General features: G+C 38.4%; 1 protein-coding gene across 4 annotated transcripts in view; it reads right to left on the bottom strand.

Moving 5' to 3' along the window:
- The window catches only part of TBC1D19 (TBC1 domain family member 19), a 185444-nt gene that overhangs the window by 75811 nt on the left and 95226 nt on the right, over positions 1-14407 (bottom strand). For all 4 annotated transcript variants that reach the window (XR_001110602.2, XM_012472433.3, XM_012472432.2 and 1 more), the window contains exon 12: positions 10319-10393. Coding sequence is in view for 3 of the 4 variants with exons in the window: in XM_012472433.3 (XP_012327856.1) it covers positions 10319-10393 (75 nt within the window). In the remaining variant the exon portion in view is untranslated. The remainder of the gene's footprint in view (positions 1-10318; positions 10394-14407) is intronic.

Raw genomic sequence — 14407 nt, 5'->3', positions numbered from 1 at the left:
AATTTTCTATCTCGTTGATCTATAGAATCGTTAGCTCTTCTTGTTGCATTGATCCTTTTGCCATTATGTAATGTCATTCCTCACCTCTTTTGATCTTTGTTGCTTTAAAGTCTACTTTATCAGAGGCGAGAACTGCATCTCCTGCTTTTTGTTTATTAGTTTATTTTTACTCTCTGTTTGATTGGTAAATCTTCCTCCTTCTCTCTGAGTCTTTGTGTGTTGTTGCATGTAAGATGGGCCCGGATGCAGCATACTGATGGGTTTTGGCTTTTTATCCAATTAAAATATATATAAATTTAATACCGGCGTTTGATGCTAGCTGGCTGTTTTGCCCATTAGTTGATGTAAATTTTTTATTGTGTTAAAGTTCTTGGCTTTTTGATATATTTTTGGAAAGGCTGATATTGGTTGTTCCTTTATATGTATAGTGCTTCTTTCAGAAGCTCTTGTAAAGCAGGCCTGGTGGTGGTGAACTCTCTAAGTACTTGTTTGTTCACAAAAGATTTAATTTTTCCTTCGCTCATAAAGCTTAGTTTGGCTGGATAGGAAATTCTGGGTTGAAAGTTCTTTTCTTTAAGGATGTTAAATATTGGTCCCCACTCTTTTCTGGCTTGTAGGGTTTCTGCTGAGATATCTGCTGTAAGTCTGATAGGTTTCCCTTTATGGGTAACCTGACCTTTCTCTCTGGCTGCCCTTAGTATTTTCTCCTTCATTTCAACCCTAATAAATCTGGCGATTATGTGCCTTGAGGTTGCTCTTCTTGAAGAATATCTTTGTGGTGTTCTCTGTATTACCTGGAGTTGAATATTACCCTGCCTTGCCAGGTTGGGAAAATTTTCCTGAATGATATCCTGAAGAGTATTTTCCAACTTGGATTCATTCTCTTCATCACATTCAGGTACACCTATCAAACGTAAATTAGGTCTTTTCACATAGTCCCATATTTCCTGGAGACTTTGCTCATTCCTTTTCATCCTTTTTTCTGCATTCTTGTCTTCTCGTTTCATTTCACTGAGCTGGTCCTCGACTTCTGATAGCCTTCCTTCTGCTTGATCAATTCGACTGTTTAAACTTGTGCATGCTTCGCGAAGTTCTCGTGTTGTGTTTTTCAGCTCCATCAATTCACTTATATTCTTCTCTAAATTGTCCATTCTCGTTAACATTTCGTCAAACCTTTTATCAAGGTTTTTAGTTTCTTTGCATTGGGTTAGAACAAGTTCTTTTAATTCACAGAAGTTTCTTATCACCCACGTTTTGAAACCTGCTTCTGTTATTGGAACACATGTGTAATCTATTAAGCCTTGTTCCGTTACTGATGAGGAATTGCAATCCCCTGTAGAGGGAGAGGCATTCTGATTTTGAGTATTCTCTACCTTTTTACGCTGGTTTCTTCCCTTCATTATATATTTGTCTGTCTGTCGTCTTTATAATCACCGACTTTCTAACTGGGTCTCTGACGTCCAACTTGTTGATTCCCTGCGCCGAAATCTGAGCAATCCACTGAGCCGGCCAAAACAGCGGTGTTAAGATTGATGGTGCTTTTCTGCCCGGGAATCTCCAGACTCTGCACCAAGAACTGGCGTGCTAAGGCACCAGCAAAACTGCCACGCCGGCCACAAGAGTCGCCCTGGCGACCCGTGGAGTTCCTCCACTGGGAATCTCCTGGTCCGTGAGCAACCAATATTCGTCTGAAAGTGTGGCGTTCTCTCGTTCTTTGCGCTTTCACTGGGAGGTACGTGCCCGAGCTGCTAATCATCAGCCATCTTGGATCTCTCTCCGGAATTTCTATTTCTAGGTCCTTGAGGAATCGCCACATTGTCTTCCACAATGGTTGGACTAATTTACACTCCCACCAACAGTGTAAAAGTGTTCCTATTTCTCCAAATCCTCTCCAGCATCTGTTTTCTCCAGATTTTTTAATGATCGCCATTCTAACTGGCGTGATATGGTATCTCAACGTAGTTTTGATTTGCATTTCTCTAATGACCAGTGATGATGAGCATTTCTTCATATGCTTGTTGGCCTCATGTATGTCTTCTTTTGTAAAGTATCTGTTCATATCCTTCGCCCATTTTTGAATGGGCTTGTTTGTTCTTTTCTTGTAAATCTGTTTTAGCTCACTGTAAATTCTGGATATCAGCCCTTTGTCAGACAGGTAGGCTGCAAAAAATTTTTCCCATTCTGTTGGTTTCCGATTCACTCTATTGACTATTTCTTTCGCGGTGCAGAAGCTGTGGAGTTTGATTAGGTCCCATTTGTCTATTTTGGCTTTTGTTACCAATGCTTTTGGTGTTTTGGTCATAAAGTCCTTGCCTACACCTATGTCCTGAATGGTTTTGCCTAGGTTTCCTTCTAGGGTTTTTTATGGTGTTAGGTCTTATGTTTAAGTCTTTAATCCATCTGGAGTCAATTTTAGTGTAAGGTGTCAGGAAGGGGTCGATTTTCTGCTTTCTGCATATGGCTAGCCAGTTTTCCCAACACCACTAATTGAACAGGGAATCCTTTCCCCATTGCTTGTTTTCATCAGGTTTGTCAAAGATCGGATGGTTGTAGATATGTTGTGTTGCCTCTGACGCCTCTGTTCTGTTCCATTGGTCTATATCTCTGTTTTGGTACCAGTACCATGCTGTTTTGATTACTGTAGCCTTGTAGTATAGTTTGATGTCCGGTAGTGTAATGCCTCCCGCTTTGTTCTTTTTGCTTAGAATTGACTTGGCTATGCAGGCTCTGTTTTGGTTCCATATGAAGTTTAAGGTGGTTTTTTCCAGTTCTGTGAAGAAGGTCATTGGTAGCTTGATGGGGATAGCGTTGAATCTGTAAATTACTTTGGGCAGTATGGCCATTTTCACGATATTGATTCTTCCTAACCATGAACATGGAATGTTTCTCCATCTGTTTGTGTCCTCTCTTATTTCATTGAGCAGCGGTTTGTAGTTCTCCTTGAAGAGGTCCTTTACGTTCCTTGTTAGTTGTATTCCTAGGTATTTTATTCTCTTTGTAGCAATTGTGAATGGCAGTTCGTTCTTGATTTGGCTCTCTTTAAGTCTGTTATTGGTGTATAGGAATGCTTGTGATTTCTGCACTTTGATTTTGTATCCTGAGACTTTGCTGAAGTTGCTTATCAGTTTCAGGAGATTTTGGGCTGAGATGATGGGGTCTTCTAGATATACAATCATGTCATCTGCAAATAGAGACAATTTGACTTCCTGCTTTCCTAATTGAATACCCTTTATTTCTTTTTCTTGCCTGATTGCTCTGGCTAGAACTTCCAGTACTATATTGAATAGGAGTGTTGAGAGAGGGCATCCTTGTCTAGTGCCAGATTTCAAAGGGAATGCTTCCAGTTTTTGCCCATTCAGTATGATATTGGCTGTCGGTTTGTCGTAAATAGCTTTTATTATTTTGAGATACGTTCCATCAATACCTAGTTTATTGAGAGTTTTTAGCATAAAGGGCTGTTGAATTTTGTCGAAGGCCTTCTCTGCATCTATTGAGATAATCATGTGGTTTTTGTCTTTAGTTCTGTTTATGTGGTGAATTACATTTATAGACTTGCGTATATTGAATCAGCCTTGCATCCCTGGGATGAATCCTACTTGATCATGGTGGATAAGCTTTTTGATGTGCTCTGGCATTGGCTTGCCAGTATTTTATTGAATATTTTTGCATCTATGTTCATCATGGATATTGGCCTGTAGTTTTCTTTTCTTGTTGAGTCTCTGCCGGGTTTTGGTATCAGGATGATGTTGGTCTCATAAAATGATTTGGGAAGGATTCCCTCTTTTTGGATCCTTTGGAATAGTTTCAGTAGGAATGGTACCAGTTCCTCTTTGTATGTCTGGTAAAATTCGGCTGTGAACTCATTTGGACCTGGGCTTTTTTTGGGTGGTAGGCTCTTAATTGCTGCTTCGACTTCAGACCTTGTTATTGGTCTATTCAGGGTTTCGACTTCTTCCTGGTTTAGGCTTGGCAGGAGGCAACTGTCCACGAATTTATCCCTTTCTTCCAGGTTTTCTAGTTTATGTGCAGAGTTGTTTGTAAAAATCTCTGATGATGGTTTGAATTTCTGTGGAATCTGTGGTGATATCCCCTTTATCATTATTTATTGCATCTATTTGGTTATTCTCCCTTTTCTATTAATCTGGCTAGTTGTCTGTCTATTTTGTTGATCTTTTCAAAAAACCAGCTCCTGGATTTATTGATTTTTTGTAGGGTTTTCGTGTCTCTATATCCTTCAATTCTGCTTCGATCTTAGTTATTTCTTGTCTTCTGCTAGGTTTTGAGTTTTTTTGATCTTGCTCCTCTAGCTCTTTCAACTTTGATGATATGGTGTCAATTTTAGATCTCTCCTTTCTTCTCATGTGGGCACTTATTGCTATATATTTTCCTCTAGAGACTGCTTTAAATGTGTCCCAGAGATTCTGGTATGTGGTGTCCTCGTTCTCATTGGTTTCGAAGAACATCTTTATTTTTGCCTTCATTTCATTGTTTATCCAGTCAACATTCAGGAGAAAGTTGTTCACTTTCCATGATGCTGTGCGGTTCTGGGTTGGTTTCTGAATTCTGAGTTCTAACTTGATTGCACTGTGGTCTGAGAGACTGTTTGTTATGGTTTCCGTTCTTTTGCATTTGCTGAGGAGTGATTTACTTCCAATTATGTGGTCAATTTTAGAGTAGCTGTGATGTGGTGCTGAGAAGAATGTATATTCTGTGGATTTGGGGTGGAGAGTTCTGTAAATGTCTATTAGGTTTGCTTGTTCCAGGTCTGAGTTCAAGTCCTGGATATCCTTGTTAATTTTCTGTCTGGTTGATCTGTCTAATATTGACAATGGGGTGTTGAAGTCTCCCACTATTATTGTGTGGGAGTCTAGGCCTCTTTGTAAGTCTTTAAGAACTTGCCTTATGTATCTGGATGCTCCTGTATTAGGTGCATATATATTTAGGATCGTTAGTTCTTCTTGTTGCATTGATCCTTTTACCATTATGTAATGTCCTTCTTTGTCTCTTTTGATCTTTGTTGCTTTAAAGTCTATTTTATCAGAGATGAGAACTGCAACTCCTGCTTTTATTTGCTGTCCATTTTCTTGGTAAATCTTCCTCCATCCCTTTATTTTGAGCCTTTGTGTATCCTTGCATGTGAGGTGGGTTTCCTGGATACAGCACACTGATGTGTTTTGACTTTTTATCCAATTTGCCAGTCTGTGTCTTTTGATTGGGGCATTTAGTCCATTTACATTTAGGGTTAATATTGTTATATGTGAATTTGATCCTGTCATTTTGATGCCAGCTGACTGTTTTGCCAATTGGTTGATGCAGATCCTTCATTGTGTTTATGCTCTTTACCATTTTGTGTGTTTTTGGAGTGGCTGGTACTGGTTGTTCTTTTCTATGTGTAGTGCCTCCTTCAGGAGCTCTTGCAAAGCTGGTCTGGTGGTGATGAAATCTCTGAGTACTTGCTTGTTCACAAAGGATTTTATTTTTCCTTCACTTATGAAGCTTAGTTTGGCTGGATATGAAATTCTCGGTTGAAAGTTCTTTTCTTTAAGGATGTTGAATATCAGCCCCCACTCTCTTGTGGCCTGTATGGTTTCTGCTGAGAGATCTGCTGTGAGTCTGATGGGCTTCCCTTTGTGGGTAACCCGACCTATCTCTCTGGCTGTCCTTAGTATTTTCTCCTTCATTTCAACCCTGATGAATCTGAGGATTATGTGCCTTGGGGTTGCTCTTCTAGAGGAATATCTTTGTGGTGTTCTCTGTATTTCTTGGAATTGAATATTGGCCTGCCTTACTAGGCTTGGGAAGTTTTCCTGGATAATATCCTGAAGAGTATTTTCCAGCTTGGATGCATTCTCTTTGTCACATTCAGGTACACCTATCAAACGTAGATTAGGTCTTTTCACATAGTCCCATATTTCTTGTTGATTTTGTTCATTCCTTTTTACCCTGGTTTCTCTAATCTTGCCTTCTCGTTTTATTTCATTCAGTTGATCTTTGACCTCTGATATCCTTTTTTTTGCTTGGTCAATTCGGCTGTTGAAACTTCTGCATGCTTCGTGAAGTTCTCGTGTTGTGTTTTTCAGCTCCATCAATTCACTCATATCTCTCTAAGTTGTCCATTCTCGTTAGCATTTCATCAAGTCTTTTTTCAAGGTTCTTAGTTTCTTTACATTGGGTTAGAACATGTTCTTTTAGCTCAGGGAAGTTTCTTATTATCCACTTTCTGAAAGCTGATTCTGTCATTTCATCACACTCATTCTCCATCCAGTCTTGTACCCTTGCTGGTGAGGAGTTGTGCTCCCTTGTAGGAGAGGTGTTCTGGTTTCTTGTGTTTTCATCCTTTTTGCACTGGTTTCTTCCCATCTTTGTGGATTTATCCACCTATAGACTTTGTAGTTGCTTTCTGATTTTGGTAATTTTAAGTCTGCAGCAGCAGAACTCATAAACCCCCTATTCTTCCCTCCAGGTGTTCTGTCCCAGGGATTTAGGGCTTTATGATTTTCCACTGTCTTGCTGCCGTTTTCCCTGCCCACAAGGTGGCAGCCTAGTCACACTCAGCCTGCAGAGGCTTCGCTGAGCTGTTGTGGGCTCCGCTCAGCTTCCATGTGAACTTCCCTGCAGTTCTGTTTATATGGGTGTAGTTAGAACTGCTTCCGCTATGTTGGCCCGCCTCTGTAGTGACGTAGTCTCTGTAGTTGCGGGTTGCCTTGGTTACTGCAAATTGCCCTGGGAACTGCAGGGTGTTTCCGTAATGGAGGACGCCCCTCCTCCACAGAGCTGGACCATTCAGTTGTGTTTCCCATGGCATGTTTTTTCCTGGGAATCTCCTGGCTTGACTCCCCGTTTCAGCTCCCCTTGATGGCTTAGAGGGGACTCAGTCTCACTCACTGCACAAGGAGCCGCTGCCCCAGGGCGCAGGCTGAGCGGCCGCGCCGGTCAAACCAGTGGCGCTGGCTACCGGTGGGGCTCCTCTGCCTGTGAATCTCCTGGTCTGTGGGCAATAAAAATCTGCTGCCCTGTGAGCAGCTGCATCAGCTGAAGCAGCGGCTCTGAGATTCGTGGTGCATTTTTGCCCGGGAATCTCCTGGCTTGACTCCCCGTTTCAGCTCCCCTTGCTGGCTTAGAAGGGACTCAGTCTCACTCACTCTGCACAGGGAGCCACTGCCCAGGGTGCAGGTCAAGTGGCCGTGCCAGTCAAACCAGCGGCGCTGGCGACCCGTGGGGCTCTTCCACCTGTGAATCTCCTGGTCTGTGGACAGTAAAAATCCGTCTGGATATGCGGCGTCCACTCACCCTCTGCACTTTCTCTCAGAGCTGCAATCCCGAGTTCCTCCTAACCAGCCATCTTGGATCCCCTCTGCTGCTTTTCTTTTTTAGTTGAATGGTTGACTCTCTCCCAGGTGTTTCAGTTGCCTGTTGAAAAGGCACCGGGATCTGTGTGATTTCCCGTGCGGCAACCCACTGTGCTAGCTGAAACAGTGACGCTGAGATTCATGGCGCTTTTTTGCCCAGGAATCTTCTGGCCTGGCTCTCTGTTTCAGTCCCCCTTTTTAATCAGGTGAATGGGCGACTGTGCCTTCCTGGAGCTCCTCTGGCCAGCTAAAACGGCACCCAGACCAGAGTATTTTGTATGGGGAACCACTGTGCCGGGGTGCTGGCAAAACAGCCGCGCCAGCCAAAACAGCCATGCTGGTCACCTGTGGGGCTCCTCCGCCTGGGAATCTCCTGGTCTGTGGGCAATAAAAATCCGTCTGGAAATGCGGCATCCACTCACCATCTGCACTTTCACTGGCAGCTGCAATCCTGAGCTGCTCCTAATCAGCCATCTTGGATCTTCTCCATAACAGATTTTCTTTACTGAGTCAAACTGAAATTCATTTTGGTGACAAAGAGAACTCTCATGCTAGCACTCCGTACTTTTTCACATGTGAGTTTCCTCTCATTTGATTAAAAAAGAGGTTAACAGTTTTACTGGCCAAAAGACTCTTACATTTTCAATAAAATAATCCACTGAGCATAATAATTTGACCTCCAAGTCAACAGTAGTACCTGTGATCCAAATCTAGTGAAAAACCTCTGTGAGATTCAAGACTTTCTATCAAAGGACTGTATCCTCTAAACTCTCATTTTCCACTTTCTGTAGAGTTTGGTGGTTAAGAATACAGTTCTGAAGTCAGATTGGCTAGGTCTAAATCTTGGCTTCACCACTTAATACGTGAATTTAAACAAACTTCTTTCTTTATCTCAATTCCCTCATTTGTAAAATGGCAAAATAACTACTTTCTGTTTTGTTAAAACACACATGTTGCTATGTTGCTGGTAAGGGAATGATGTTAGTTTAACATGGAAGTTGTGTTGGCTCAGATGCAATTTTTCTTAAGCAAGAGGAGCCAGAGCAGAGGGAGGAGAATTATAATCAACAGCAGGAAAGAAAAACATCTTCAGCTCAGCTGCTGCTGTACAGGCATTAGGCTGTATACCTGCATCTTTTTTTTTTTTTTTTTTGAGACGGGGTTTCGCTCTTGTTACTCAGGCTGGAGTGCAATAACGCGATCTTGGCTCACCGCAACCTCTGCCTCCTGGGTTCAAGCAATTCTCCTGCCTCAGCCTCCCAAGTAGCTGGGACTACAGGCATGTGCCACCATGCCCAGCTAATTTTTGTATTTTTAGTAGAGACAGGTTTTCACCATGTTGACCAGGATGGTCTCGATCTCTTGACCTCGTGATCTACCTGCCTCAGCCTCCCAAAGTGCTGGAATTATAGGTGTCAGCCACCATGCCCAGCAGCTGCATCTTAAGAACATTAAAAAAGGACATTGGCACTGGGGCTCCCTCTCCAGAGAGGCACATTCCCAGCCCGGCACATTTCTCCACTGCTGTTCTTCTTATGCTCACCTTAATTAACAGTAGCCCCAGTGGTCCAGAGCACCACTTCCACTTGCATTATTTTAGCATTTATTTTATTTTTTGTGTGTATTTTCAATAGCTCCTACCAGACCAGCCTGCCTGAGCTGTCCGATTCTTCTCCCAAGCCACCGATGTTTGCTTTTGTTAGTACTCTGATTATAAAGTTGCAAAAATTTGAGTGGGTCTACTGCAACCCTGTTTTGCCTATAAGCTGTGTTATTTTTAATGAATGGTCTTGCAGAATACAAGTTTTTCCCCAGAAAAACAATGCATTTATCATTCATAGCCTAAATGTTAGTATCTGCTACCCTTAGGTAGTTGTATGCATTAAATAATAATCCATGTAAAGGGTTTGGAATACTATATGGCATAATAAGCATTCATTTGTTATTAATAGTTATAATTACCCCTGACCATGTTCTATTCAGACAAATTTTCAGGTCCTCAATGTGTAATTTTTTTCCCCATTTCTGAGACCTGTAATAATATGCCTTTCTCCATTATATTTCAAATCTAAATTTAAAATCCAAGACTATTAAGCTGCCTAATATTAACTCAGAATTATTCGTATCCTATGTTACACTTAAAGTGTTAGCTACACCAGACCAATCTGCTGTTTTTCAGTTGCCATGGACCCCCCAAGTTGAAGGTCATGTAACCTGAGCATGCCCAGATGAACCAAGCATGCAACCACCGGTAGAACCTCTGTGATAGGACTAAGGATTGGGGTCTGAATTACGAAGTGGACACCATATGGCAGTATCCAGAATTCAATCAGATCAAGCCCTGGCATCACCCCATGGCAGGATCCAGTCTGATCAAACCTTTCTAGCTATAAAAACCCAGTGCTTTGGTGTTTGGCTTCCTATTGTGTACTGGAAAATGGACCCTGTTTGGCTCAGTGACAAAAGCAACAACTCAGCTCTTAACTTGATTATCAGATGCTTGGAGGCAAAAACTCAATGTATCTCTGCCTTAAAACTTGAGATATACTTAGCTACATGTCTAGAAACTAAAAGAAATTGAAAATTAAAATGTAATTTTTGGTCCTCTTAGCTCAGAAAAAGAAAAAAAATTAAAATGATTTCAATATAAAGAGAATAAAAAAGTAGGCCCTAAAGAATAATGATAAAAATATTATATTCTTATTTTCTTTTCAGTTCCTTTTTTGTTTGTGTAGAAACCTTGAATTTACAGAGAGGAGAAATGTTTATTCTCTTAAAGGGAAGAAGATAACAAAGAATGCAAGCTGCAAATTTTGAAAACCAACTTTATATGTATACATCTAATCACTTAAAATTATTTTTCAAGGTTAATATATATTATTATACATAGTGCAGGCTCTGCATATTGAAGAATCTCAATTTTTAATGATATTAATGAAAAGGAAAAAACTAAGCTCACTTTTACTTACTTTATAAATTAGACTGTCCACCAATAGGTCATGTTGTATCACATTGGTCTTAAGCTGCTCATAATACAAGACATCCTAAATTTAAAAGTAAAACAAAAAATTAAAGCTCAATCACATTTATAAAGTCAACCTCAAACTCAAATAATAATCAATAGTTTTCTAAACTCTAAGAAGGGCAAGAACTCTATTTTATTCACTACTATAACCCTCATGCATGACTAATAGTAAATGTTCAATAAATACACCTATTCCCATCACTTAGGATAACATCTGACACCTGGTGAGTATTAAGTCAATATTTGCTAAATTAACTATAATTTAACTTTAATAGCAAATACAGTATTAATTAAATAGTTATAGGTGCCAGGTACTATTTTACCCACGTTATATGAGTTAATTCATTTAATCCCAAACCAACAAGAAGAAATAGGTCAGTGATTATTATTCCCATTTATGCTTGAGAAACCGAAGCCAAGATAGAAAAGTAACTTGCTATTCAAGGCCATAAAGCTAGAAAGCAATCATATAGCATATAAAAGAAAAGTCAGCTTTTAATATTAGAATATGGTCCCATATGCTTGAGCTCAGGGGTTCAAGGTTATAGTGAGCTGTGATTCAGCCACTGCTCTCCAGCCTGGGTGACAGAATGAGACCCAGTCACTAAAATAAATAAATAATTTAAAACAAGAATATGGCCTCATAATATTATAAAATCTGATTAACTGCACAATGATGAGATTGGGATGTTTAATTTAATAGAAAATAAGAAGTAGAAGAGAGGAAAATGGAAAGTAGAGTAAGTGAGGAAACGAAGAAGGAGGGAGGGACTAGAGACAGTAATCAAGTTAAGCATCAGGTTCACAGCTGGTTGGGACATTAAGGATGAAGGTAGAGATCAATTGGGTAATAATTATGCTAACGAGAGATGGAAACATTATCTCATTGCTTTAGCTGACCCCTGTATTCCTCCAAATCTCTTCTTTCACCTCTCAGGCACTTTAGCCGTAGCCTCCTCTCAAACCCAAAGGCAATTTAGCATACATGGATCTGTATGACTCTGCCTGACCTCAAAGAAGAGTTGTGGGATAGGGTCGCCTGGAACAAGAAGGAATATTTATTGCATGTAGCTGCCTTGCCAGGATAAAATCTGTCTCTATGTTTCCTGAAATATGATTTCTTAATCATGAAAGATGTTTAATAATATTTCTTTGGCTTGAGTCAAAGTGATCTTTCCCTACTAATGATCTGGGCATTTACTGGTATTTTTAGTCATTTAGATTTTAAATACAAAGCCTTAATTGGTTCTCATTGATGTTTTCATTTTTTAACTAAAGCAAAATTATTTTACTATTTTATTTATCTTCTATTGCATCTACTGAATCCATCTCTCAGGATAGAATGCAGGCTCTTTAATAGTAGAAACTGCACCTAATTCACATATCAATTCCTGCCAGTTGGAGTAAAGGAAAGCAAAAGCTATGTTTATGGGTTTGCCTCTTTTCAAAAATAACTTTAAAATTACAAACTAATATATGACCATTAAAATAAGTGAAACAATCTAAAGTAAAATAAAGAAAAAGTTAGGCATCTTTTTCCTTCCATTCAACCTTCCCAAAATAACTAATATTATTTGTATTTGGTATTATATTTGTGGTATTTGTAATTTGTATTCTTTCTTGCTTATACCCATCTCCATGCTTACATGACTATGTAATCATAGTTGGGAGTTTGTGTTGTTTTCAATATGAAATGGAATCATACTATACTCTTTATTCAGATTCTCCAACCCAAAGCTATACCATGGTTTTCTTTTTTGTTAAACAATACACATTTAACTCATTCTTTTTAATAGCTACATACATTTTAATATTTTTAAAGTTGTGGTATAGATGTGTTACAATTTGTTGAATCAAATCCCTAAAGATGGATACTCAGGTTGTTTGTCTCTACAAATAATATTGTAATAAATATCCCTATGAACTATGCTTTTATAGCTACAGAATAAATTGGCAAAGGCAGAATTATAGGCTGAAGACTATATATATCTTAAACTGGGGTACAAATTGCCTGACTAATCTAAAAAAAAAATTAATTTAAATTCCCACCAGAAATATGAGAGCACATTTTATCTATATACTCACCTCTTTTAAACGTTTTCATGAATGAGAAATACCTCATTATTGTATTAATTTGTACTTTCCCCTCATAATATAGTTGAAGAAACTTTCATATATTTATTAGCCATTTGAATGTCCATGTCAATGATTTGCCCTTCATAACATATACCTATTTTTCTATTAGATTATCTTTCTCTTAATAATTTGTTAGACTCATTGTTTATAAGGAAGATTATACATCATTGTATTGCAAGTAGTTTTTCTTCAAAATAATGTATTGCTTGATTTTGGTTTATGGCATATATACACTGACTATTTTTATTTTTAATTTTTGTGGGTATATAGTAGATATATATATATACTTAGGAGTTACATGAGATATTTTGATATAGGAATGCAATGAACATTTGGGTTACTTTCAAATCTTGGCTATTGTGAATAGTGCTGCAATAAACATGAGAGTGCAGCTATCTCTTCAATATATTTATTTTCTTTCTTTTAGGATATATGTAGGAGTGGGATTGCTGGATCATATGGTAGCTCTATTTTTAGTATTTTGAAGAACTTCCAAATTTTTCTCCACAGTGGTTCTACTAATTTACATTCCTACCAACAGTGAAGGAGGGTTCCCTTTTCTCCACATCCTCGCCAGCATATACTGACAATTTTTAAAAGTATTATGTGGCTTTGGGTTTTCCTACTTGCTTTAGGCAAGGATCCCCCACCACATTTTTATAAAAGTATTTTCCTAATTTTATTTCTAAAATTATCAATTAAAATTTTTTTAAATATTTACAATCCACCTGGAATTTATTCGTGTACCTAGTTATCAAAAGGTCTGTTTTCTTTCAGAAGGATGGTCAATTATCAGCACCATTGATTAAATAAAGCATGTATTTCCAATTGAAATAAAATGCTAGACCTGGATTAATTCATGGACTCACCATTCATTATTTTTCATAATTTATTGGGCTATTCTTAAACATTTAATCTCCATAAGAACTTAAGATAATTTCATCCAGTTAAAAATAAAAAATAATTCTCTAATAATTGTTTAGGAAAAATTGACAAATTTTATAATATTAAGAGTTTTCTGTTTTTATGAATGATATTAAGGTTCTCCACCCAAGACTATGATTTAGATCTCAGAAGTGTGACCCTCGGTGAATTAACAAGCTTTTCTGAGCCTCAGTAAAATGAAGTGTGACCCTCGGTGAATTAACAAGCTTTTCTGAGCCTCAGTAAAATGATGAAAATAACAGCAACTTTTCCATAGGCTGATGTGAGGAATAAATTAATTAATATACATAATATGCTCAGAATAGTACCTGGTACAGGGTAAATGCTTTGTAAGTGTTAAAAACATTATTGTGCTTTATAAAGTATTATAATTTTCTTCATATGGATCCTGTCCTGCTAAATTTATCTTATAGGTATTTTAATGTTTCTACTATTGCAAATGAGGTATTTTTTTCAGTATCACATTTCTAATTCACTACTGATAATAGAGAAAAACTATTGATTTTTGTATATTTATTTTATATCCCTCTGTAATTTTTAAAAAATCTACTGGGTTTTCTGGGTAATACAGTCATAATCATCTGCAAAGATGACAACTGTATCTCTTATTTCCCCAAACATAAACCAACTAAATTTCCACATCTTTAGTTAGAACCTCAAAAACTATGACAAATAATATTGGTGAACGATTACTGCCTTACTCCCAATTCTAATAAAAAGAGCTTCAAGATTTCTGTTTAAACTTATTATTGGTTTGGGGAAATAGTCATATTACTTTTTAGTAGTTCCTTTAAAGATCTGATTACAAATGGCTGCTGAGTTTTATTGATGTCATTTGACAACTACTGACATAATTATAACTACCTGGGGGGAGGATCCAAGATGGTGGACTAGACACAACTCCAGCGCACAACACCCAGCGAGAGAGAGGCAGATACCCAGAGATCTCCTA

The sequence above is a fragment of the Aotus nancymaae genome, unplaced genomic scaffold (genome assembly GCF_030222135.1).
Source record: "Aotus nancymaae isolate 86718 unplaced genomic scaffold, 86718_ANA_hifiasm-v0.15.2.pri h1tg000006l, whole genome shotgun sequence".
In the NCBI taxonomy this organism is placed as follows: domain Eukaryota; kingdom Metazoa; phylum Chordata; class Mammalia; order Primates; family Aotidae; genus Aotus; species Aotus nancymaae.
This window is presented reverse-complemented; position numbering and strand designations above follow the sequence as displayed.